Raw genomic sequence first — 10,371 nt, 5'->3', positions numbered from 1 at the left:
GCTGTAAATGGGTGGCAAGCGCAAAGCGTTCAACTTTCATGCTTACTGCACTTCATTTTGGCATCAGGCTAGATCAGGAATCAGGCTGCATTTACAATAAAAACAGATTTTTTTTCAAAAACTGTTGGGAGAAACACAGCAGGTTAGGTAGGACTTGGAGAGAAATGGACAGTTGACATTTTGGATCGAGATCCTTCATTGGAGTTGACCTCTGAGTTCATCCAGAAGTTTATTTTTAGCTCCAGTATCTTCATCTCTTGCCTCCACAAAATTCAAAGTGGAAACTACTGCACAATGACATCAAATAGAAGTGCACAATGGTTTCACATATTAGTCATTGTTTGATGCAAATAAACATTGTAAAATAACAAAACACACTTCTAAAGCCACCTGCTTATTATACATTTCTGTGGTCCAATGTCAACTTTCAAACTGATATGGAGGTAAATAAAAGGCTCTGGAATAGACCTCTTGAACATTGTTTTTAACCATGAACAACAAAATATTGGATGTGTAATATAGTTTTATAAATGTGGGTATCGTATAGACAAGTTTCAACTGTCAAGCGAGGGGGGGAGGGGGCCATGGAATCCATCACCACAGTGAGAAGAGTTCTAATGATAAACCAAATTAAAGATTGGAACTAGAGCACCTCATAACTACCTCATAAAATACAAATACACACAATAAATATCAAAATGTCAGTACAGATCCTTCTAAGCAGTTTATAGGAATTGTACAATTGTGGCATTGCAAATAATGCATGTTTATTTTACTGTATAAGGAAAGAACCATATTTGAAATAGTTTGTTAGATTTAGTAGGCAGCATCGAGTTCAAATTGTTGACAAAATTACATTCAATCAAGGTGATATTTTGCACCTGTTCAAGCACCAAGGCAATGTATTCAATGTGTATTACTCATATTTAATCAAAAATTTCATTGTGCCTTTCCCAAGCATTGCATCTCATTTAATAGATAACCAAAATAAGACATGCACCCATTTAAAATACATCTTCGGATAAACCCAACTGTGACAGCATACAATATTTATTTAAGTGTAGGAAAGAAAACTGCAGATGCTGGTTTAAATCGAAGGTAGACACAAAATGCTGGAGTAACTCAGTGGGTCAGACAGCATCTCTGGAGAGAAGGAATGGGTGGAGGTATCCGTTCAAGGCTCTTCTTCAGAGTCTGAAGAAGGGTCTCGACCCGAAACTTCACCCATTCCTTCTCTCCAGAGATGCTGCCTGACCCGCTGAGTTACTCCAGCATTTTGTGTCTACCTTCAATATTCATCTAATGTGCTTCGCCATTGAATACTGTCCCCATCTAGATGACTACTTCAAACTAGTCTTTTCACAAGGTGCACAATGGCAGATGAATAGCAAGTGGTTTTCAAGCACCGCCAAAATTCTGTGGGAATTGGAATTGGACCCTGGATTACAGATAATGGACGAATATCAATTTGGAAAACGTTGAAGTTGCAGTGTCCAAATTAGATTTGTTACAAATAGCTTCTTTGACAAAAAAGTTATCCAATTAATATGTTCGAATATGCAACATGATATCCAATTATGGTTATAAGTAACTCTTCTCCACCCTGGCATGACTTCAATCTGATGCATTCTACACAGTGAAAACAAATCTACAGACAGAAAGAATGCTTCACTTGTCAGTTCAGTTCAGGGAACCAGCCCCAAATCCATTCATCACCTAGCTACAATTAAAAATCAAAGCACTCCAAAGAGAAATTAAAGTTTGGCAGGTCTAAGCAGAGTTCAGCTGAGTTAGGGGCAGGATGAGGGATGTAATCCAATCTGCAAAAACATTAATTAAGAATTTACTAGTAAAGTTCAAGATCCACTCAAAGATACACAAAGAAAAACATTTTGGCACAGGATCTTTCATTGCAGAATTGTAGTGAAATCCATAGCTAGAGTATTTTGCTATTGAAAGCAACAGGACTTATACTTTAACCTATTGTACAAGATCTATTCACCACATAACCAGCAGGAAGGACAAAAAGGCTAGGTGGAACTTCGTCAATTTAACATTACATACAAGAGATTTTAATTAAATAATTGCTTATATTTTTTTCTGCAGAAATCATTTCTTGGATCGGCATCTTTCATCATTAGGATTTTAATCAAGGCTTTATCTACAATACGCCAGGGACTACTTGGACTGACAAACAACAAACCAGTTTGGCCAAGATTCTGCATCGAGAAACACAAACAAGACATTTTACAAAGGCAGCAGAGGCTCAAGTGTTCCAGTTTTGGTCTGCTTTGGGGAACACAAGGGAAGTGCATCACCAACACTGGGGTAAGTTAAAGAGGAAAGACCTCAAAATTGAAATCCTTTTCTGGGCTAGATACAGTGTGGCGCTATGCAAACTTATATTTCTAAAAAGTAATCTTGGTTCGTGAAACGCCTCTTTACAGAGAAGAGTGAAAAGATAAGGGTGTTGGTGTTCCAGTTTATTATGTATTTCAATTTATAGGCTTACAATCTAATAATTCAATTAACAGAACAAAGTACAGAAAAATACAATAAAATGCATATAAATGTTAGTTATAATAACCAGCCACCATTGTTTCTCAGTTCACAGCTCAATTTATGGACTTCTTTACATGATTTACAGGATTATCAGTGTCTGGATTCATAATCAAAATCCACTGCACAATGCACAAGTTTATCACTTCATTGAACACAGTGATGATGTCAAAACTTATTACATTAGATTCAGGATGGTATATTCTTGTTTCTAATTGGTTATTGTCACAGAAACAGGCAGAGGATTTTGAAATTCTGAAGACAACTTTAATACGGAATCCATTTTTGCTGAAACGGTTTTGTTGATAAGCACTGTCCTTTCATTTAACAGGTTCAACAATTACTTCTTTTGTCCCAAGGTGAATAATCAAGTGAGAATCCACCAGTGCAAAATCAGAGCACATACTGAATGCTGCAAGAGCCATTATAAGCAGAATACTTGTTTCTTCTCAAACTGATGCTCAAGTCCATAATTTGCATTCTTGATAATTAAGTTATTAACCAACACCAAGAGTAAATACCGTTTCCCATCCATTTTTTGGGGAAATCTATCAAACTAAACCCAGCTTAAAAGTAAACAACTTATAGAGAAGGTCCCCCTTTCATTCCCAGTGTCCCGATTGGAATGTCATTGAGAGCATTTTAATTGGCCCCAATAGCCTGGCTTGCGAGGAAAAACATTTGTTCAGGGGGTCTGACTAGCATTGTGAAAATAAATAGAAATTACTGGAAATGCTCAGCATCACCTCTTTTATGGTTACTGGCCTGAAACGGTAACAGTTTTCTCTCTCCACAAGTGTTGACTAAACAAGTTAAGGAACCTAACAATAGGAATGCTAACTGCAAATCTGGCAATCATTCTTTGTGGCACAAAATACATTACAGCATGAAACCAGGAAGTTATTCCTGCTTTAACTTTGCATTGCGGTATCGAATTATAAAATGATACATATCGGTAAACATGTTTGTGCATATACAACATATATATTCACATGTAAACCGTCAAATTTAACAGTTTCATCACTTTCTGTATGGTTGTGGGGAGAGGATAGCAGGGAGAGGAAAAAATGTATTTAAAAGATGTTGAGGTCCCTCTTCTTCAGTCAATGTTTTTTATTTCTGGCATTCCTCCCACCTCTAAACACAGAGGGTGAATACTTACAGTATGTGTAGCACTAAATTGACATTTGTCCTGTGGTTAATCTTTCAGAAAAATATCCAGCTCTATGACCAAAACCCACAACAGAACAAGATGCAGGCACTATCCGGTGAAAGAGAAACATTCATTTGGTTTACGAAAGGTGCTGCCACAATCCGGTGGTACAGTTCCCAGCTTTCTGTAGACACGGGAACACAAGCTTCTATCCATTATGAGTGTAAGCGGCATGTCCAAGAACGAGGCTTCAACAGTTCCAAAAAGGACGGCTGCAAAGAAGAAATATTTCAATTTTTAGACGACTGCATGACATTGACCAAAATATCTCAACAACATGAAGCCGAGTCATCAGATTTGAAGGGACATCAAGATTGTGACTGGATTTCTAAATTTAATGAGAAAACCTGATTGCTGCCAATTGTTTTAAAAGGTTGCGAGATTGGTGTTTTCACTTCATCTCCAGACAAAGACCCAGTCAAATGAAAGGTAACTTGTTGGAATCCACCCCTTTAATCAAAGCCATCATACATCTGTCTAATTTTCAGAGTAAATCTTTCATGTTCATTTTCACACCTGGACTTACATTTGTCAGGGGACAGTGCTGCTGGGCATACCACTCCTGTGAGTATAGACATACTATCATTCCCTGGCCCAGAAACAGTGACGTCCACATCACTACGTTCCACACAGGCCCTTTCCGACGGTCGTGCAGAACAAAATTGAAAGCCACTGCAAAACAATTTTATCAAAAAAGTTTACTTTACAATGACTGATTGTTTAAACCAATTAAGTACCCGGACTGCAATCTGCATTGAACAAAGTGCTGAAGTAACACAGCAGCCTGACCTCCAGCATTTTGCCTTTTTTTGTAAAACAGCATTTGCAGTTTTTTTGTGTCTACTTTTGAGTGTCTACCAGATTCCTTTCTGGATAGGAAAACAAACGTTTAAAAATGCAGCAACATTTGCAGCACAATGGCACAGCCGATAGAGCTGCAGCCTCAGTGCCAGAGACCCGGGTTCAATCCTGAACTCGGATGCTGTCTGTGTGGACTTTGCGCGTTCTCCCGTGCGACCATGGGAGTTTCTTCTGGGTGCTTTGGTTTTCTCCCACATCCTAAAGGCATGCTGGTTTGTAGGTTAATTGGCCTCTGTAGATTATCCCTAGTGGGTGGGGAGTGGATGAGAAAGTGGGATAACATAGAACTAGCGTGAATGGGTGATCACTTGTCAGCGTGGACTCGGTGGGCCGAACGGCCTGTATCCATGCTGTATCTCTAAACTAAAAATGTGAATGCCAGCCAAATCATGCATTTTCATATCTTATTGGAAGACTGAAGTGCACACTGCAAGAAAATAAATGGCAAGCGTGTTTTTTTTTTAATTGGAGGGGAAATTGGATTGGAAATGTCAAAGACTAGAGGGTACAGTTTTAAGGTGAGAAGAGCAAATTGAAAAAGGTGATTTTCAGGGTAGGTCTTTTTTTTTTTTTTTTTTAAACAGAGGGTGGTGGGTGTCTGCCAGGCTGGAATGGTAGTGGAGGATGATACAATATTTGCATTTAAGAGGCTTTTTGAATAGGCACATGGATATGCAGGGAATGGAGGAATCTGGGTCATATGCGGACAGATGAGATTAGTTTATCTTGGCATTGTGTTTGACACAGACATTGTAGGCCAAAGAGTCACAATGTCTGTTTTATGACAAGTTCAAATATCATTCAATATCACAATACAATGATGTACTAAACAATACAAAATAATCAGCATACTTTAAATGATGTCTCTTCAAAACAGTCATCATCCTCCAACTACTGTGAAGCTAATATTAATAGACAAATTAAGAAACCAAATGGACACATTTTAGTTGAATTCAAAGGTTAGTGGCTCAAAATCTTAGTGGACTCCTTTGCTGGAAATCTCTATGTTCCTGTGAATTAAGAAAGCATCAACATTTATTTTAATAGCCTTGTAAATTAATGGAGTCAATGCTCCTTCCAGTATGGAACTATGTCATTTAGACTCAGTCATTTGATTTGAAGTATCTTATCTAAAAGCAGCGCTGGTAGTGGTGCAATGACTGGTATCTGGGCAAACAAACAGATTCCTCCCCACCCCACTCTTCAAAAAAAAGTTTTTTAATGACAATTCCAAATATTTGAATGGGGGGGGGGGAGAGAAAAGAAAACTTAATTCCTCAGAGTAATGTGCTTGAACAATCATATATTGATAATGGTTGGTACTTGCTATGACTAAAGAGAAAACTTGGAAAAATCAAAAAAGTACTCACTTCCAAAACACATGAACAAGCAGAAGAGCACCGGATAGAAGAAACCGAAGCAAACGGCCAGCACATATTCGTGAACCACAGCAGACACTGTGAAGACTGACAACATGGCTGCAGCCCGAAACCGGTGGGTGAATAACTGTAAATAGATGGAGGTTGAACTGGGTTAAATCAGGCATCAAAGAAAAAAAGGTCAAGTGGCAGCAATGATAAGCCCCAAATTCCTCCAAAGTCATAAAACCATAAAACAGAAGCGGAATTTGGCATTTCGACCCATCAAGTCAGCTCTGTTATACGATCATGGCCCTGGCTTCCGACCCCATTCCTGACTCACAAGGTGCACCAGTGAGTCCTTCATCCACCGCATGTTCCAGCGATGTGGCTGTTGGTGTGACTCACATTTTAGTCCCTGGGGATAGTGCTTTCTTCAGGCCGCTGCAAGCGATAGGACACGCTGGGCCACTGTGGTGCATCTTCCCCTCCCACCTGCTTCTTCCGGTTGATGGTGGTTTTGTCAGCTCCCCGCACGATCGCCGCCACCTCCTCCTCCTGTCGCTCTGCCCAATCTGCCTCTTTACAGCTCCCTCCACATTCGCCTCCACCCCTAAAGTCGAACGACATACTCCGCTTTGGAAGCAGCAGCAGGTGAGAAGGGAGGGAGCCCCACAGTGACCGAGAACATCTTGTCATTGCCAGCTGCCTGATGAATGGCCTGTCCCCAGGGACTAGAATGTGAAGCCACCACAACAAACCCATGGTACAGAGGAACAGGCAGCATCTCTGGAGAGAAGGAGTGGGTGACGTTTCGGGTCGAGACCCTTCTTCAGGCCCGAAACATCACCCATTCCTTCTCCAGCAGTTTGTGTCTACTTTAGGCAAATAAATGCTAGTTCTTTTGTAATTTTGTATTACCTGGCATTGTAAATCCTTTGCAAATGATCATTGCATGTCCCTCAGGCTCTCTCCATTCTGATGAATGGTATCACAAAAGTGCACTCACTAGATCTGGCCCTTCTACTAAAAATTCATCAAGGGGGAATTACAGTGCACCAAAAGAGGTAATTCAGATTCTCCCTGGTTCCTCAAACAAATCCAGCAGACCAAAGCAGTTTCTTACCCAGAGAAAGTCTTTGTAAGCGTAATAGTACAGCCAGTCATGAACCACTACATTCCAAGTGCGGTAATAGTTTGCAAATGATGTGGAATTCCACCAATCCTGAATGGAAATGAACAAGACAAAAAAAAGACTCAATTCAAAACACTATATTGGCTTTTGATGTAGAATTTCAAAGGAAAACCCTTCCGTGTTTTGCAATACAACCAAATGTTGTATAATATAGAATTCTATTAGTTAAAATAGGATTAACATTTAGAAGATAATTTCAATAAAGTAACTTAATCTGCTTTCAAAATAGTACTTCACAAGTAAACGTCCTTTCTTAGTCCACTGGTTAATAATGCCAGCTATTACTTTGCTCTCCACAACGTAAGCAAGATCCAAAATCATTAAGTGTCGAGGTGCAAAAACCAGAAACCACCACCCTACTTCATTATAAATGACATGGAACACCTTTTTTTCCATCTGAACCTATTTGCAGGAATCCAACAGCAAATTGAAGTCAGCATATTTGAGCCAGCATTTGGTTTTCCATACTAGATCATCGATGTCCTCATTCTTTAGGAAACGGGGGTTCTCCTCTTCCAATATAGACGAGGCTCTCACTAGGGTCTCCTCGATATCCCGCAGCTCCGCTCTTGCTGTCACTCCCCCCCCCCCCCCCCAATTCGCAACAAGGACAGAGTCCTCCTTGTCCTCACCTTCCACCCCATCAGCCATCGCAGTATATAATCCTCCAACATTTTCGCCACCTGAACGGGATCCCATTACTGGCCACATCTTCCCATCTCCACCCCTTTCTGCTTTCCACGGAGACCGTTCCCTCTGCAACTCCCTGGCCAACTCGTCCCTTCCCACCCAAACCACCCCCTCCCCAGGCACTTTCCCCTGCAACCGCAGGAGATGTAACACCTGTCCTTTTACCTCCCACCTCGACTCCATCCAAGGACCCCAACAGTCTTTCCAGGTGAGGCAGATGTTCACTTGCACCTCCTCTAAACTCATCTACTGTATCCGCGGTTCCAGGTGTCAACTTTTGCACATCGGCGAGACCAAGCTCAGGCTCGGTGATCGTTTCGCTGAACACCTCCGCTCAGTCCGCCTTAACCTACCTGATCTCCCGGTCGCTCAGCACTTTACCTGCCTCTCCCATTCCCAATCTGACCTTTCTGTCCTGGGCCTCCTCCATTGTCAGTGAGGCCCAGTGCAAATTGGAAGAACAGCACCTCATATTTCACTTGGGTAGCTTACACCCCAACAGTATGAACATTGACTTCTCTAACTTAAAATAGCCCTTGCTTTCCCTCTCTCTCCATCCCTTCCCCTTCCCAGTTCTCCCACCAGTCTTACTGTCTCCGACTACATTCTATCTCTGTCCCGCCCACTCCCCTGACATCAGTCTGAAGGTCTCGACCCAAAACGTTACCCATTCTTTCTCTCCAGAGATGCTACCTGTCCCGCTGAGTTACTCCAGCATTTTGTATCTACATTTGGTTCATGACACCTCCATTTTTTAAATTCTTTGCTAATAGTTAAGTTTTTAGCAACAATCTAATGAAAGCAACCATAAATACCAAAAGATACTTCCCAGAATTTCACAAATTAAGTCACCTTATAGAACATCCTGTCAGCAAACCGCAGCATTTCAGCAAAGGCATTGAGCCAGCAGTGCAAGAATGCAAAGAAAGCCAGGAACAGCACAAGTACCCCTGAAAAATAAAACCAGGACACAACTAGTGATATTTTCCAGAACTGGCAGAGTCACAGGTACATTTGCAAAGTTCTTTACTTTGACCCATAAACCACCATTCCTGCAATGACAACAGGATGGTGGAGAATCTCAAATCTCATTGTCCAAAAATCTGTACCAAATACATTATAGTTTGAGTTGAAGCCTCTACTTCGATCCACCCTTGGCTAAAAGGCTGAAAATAATTCAATGCGATGGCCACGCAAGACACGACTAACTCTGTGCCCAAACTTTCTCTGCCCTTGTCCAACCAAGTCCTATTCATGCATTGGATCCGACTCATCCCCCATATGGATTCACAATTAACATGGCAATTTCAAAATCAATCTTTTCAAATCTCCCCATGACCTTGACTTGCTCCTTTCCTGCCACCCTTGAGATATATTCACTCATTTTTATCTTTCCTTATCAAACTTGACTGTTAATGCTACATAAAGCACAGCAGTTTACTACGATGAAGACATTTCCCAAGTACATCTGTTAATACGTAAGTTTACGTGCCACTTTCAACTGCAGGGTATAATTTAAATAGTCTAATCCAGATACTAGGTGCACCTGTATCAGACCTGTAATCCATGTGTAATTGTTGACTGAACCTATCAGGCCATTTCCAGCTTTCAATGAAGGCCAACAGCACATTTGTGGGCAGACAACTTTTAGCGTGGACCAAATATACCAATGCTTCAGTTGCTCTGTTTTGGATGAAGAATCATAAATATAGCATTGTTGACAATAAACACTTGCTGCAACCGACATGTCGTGCGTGTGCGTGTGCGTGTGCGTGTGTGTGTGTGTGTGTACGCGTGGATGATCTCTACCTGGTAAAATGGAGTTGAAGATGCAAAGAACCAGGACTTTCAAGCTGAATGGCTCACGGCTGATGTTTCGGAACAATGGGATACAGAGTCGCATAAAAATATAGTAAGCATAAAATAGACAGCCCAGAACCTGAAAAAAAATTACAAAAATAAAAATCAGCTGAAAATTGTCAATTGAAAACCCTGCCTTCATGCTTTTTAACCAAATGACAGCAGTCACCTGCAAAGCATAAACATACATGGTGGTATTTACTGAAGCCAGATGCATAAAAATAATATTGTGCCAAAGGCAAGAATGACACTTGTAAATGGGATGGGCAATAAATGTATTACTTCTAGGCAAAGCATTAATGAGTGGACTGCCAGTCATATAATTTAATGATTCAGTCATATAATGTTAAATCACAATCTCAGCATTGTTTAAGAAAAATATGGCCGCTGATGGCAGTGTAAACACCGCTCGTCACAACCCAACTCCCCATCCAGATCTTTGCTGGAATCTGGCTTTGTGCAAAAGATGTGCTCAGCCTCACGACAACTCAACAAAACAACCTTCACCTACTTAAACTCACCGAGTACAAAAATAATTCAATTTAGTTAGCAAGCTGTTTTTATTCACTTGTCAAGCAAGTCAAATAAGCAAAACAGGTCTATTTTCTATACTGGTACTTTAGTTAGCACTGAGG

The 10,371-nt window shown here is 40.7% G+C and overlaps 1 protein-coding gene across 5 annotated transcripts in view; it reads right to left on the bottom strand.

Moving 5' to 3' along the window:
• Positions 1-2,262: 2,262 nt before the first annotated feature.
• Positions 2,263-10,371, bottom strand: part of soat1 (sterol O-acyltransferase 1) — a 55,293-nt gene continuing 47,184 nt past the window's right edge. For all 5 annotated transcript variants that reach the window (XM_078407628.1, XM_078407627.1, XM_078407629.1 and 2 more), the window contains exons 11-16: positions 9,686-9,815; positions 8,729-8,826; positions 7,118-7,216; positions 6,004-6,139; positions 4,299-4,444; positions 2,263-3,984 (exon numbers count right to left, since the gene is read on the bottom strand). In XM_078407628.1, the coding sequence (XP_078263754.1) occupies positions 3,928-3,984; positions 4,299-4,444; positions 6,004-6,139; positions 7,118-7,216; positions 8,729-8,826; positions 9,686-9,815 (666 nt within the window). In that variant the 3' untranslated portion in view covers positions 2,263-3,927. The remainder of the gene's footprint in view (positions 3,985-4,298; positions 4,445-6,003; positions 6,140-7,117; positions 7,217-8,728; positions 8,827-9,685; positions 9,816-10,371) is intronic.

The sequence above is a fragment of the Rhinoraja longicauda genome, chromosome 11, assembly GCF_053455715.1.
Source record: "Rhinoraja longicauda isolate Sanriku21f chromosome 11, sRhiLon1.1, whole genome shotgun sequence".
In the NCBI taxonomy this organism is placed as follows: domain Eukaryota; kingdom Metazoa; phylum Chordata; class Chondrichthyes; order Rajiformes; family Arhynchobatidae; genus Rhinoraja; species Rhinoraja longicauda.
This window is presented reverse-complemented; position numbering and strand designations above follow the sequence as displayed.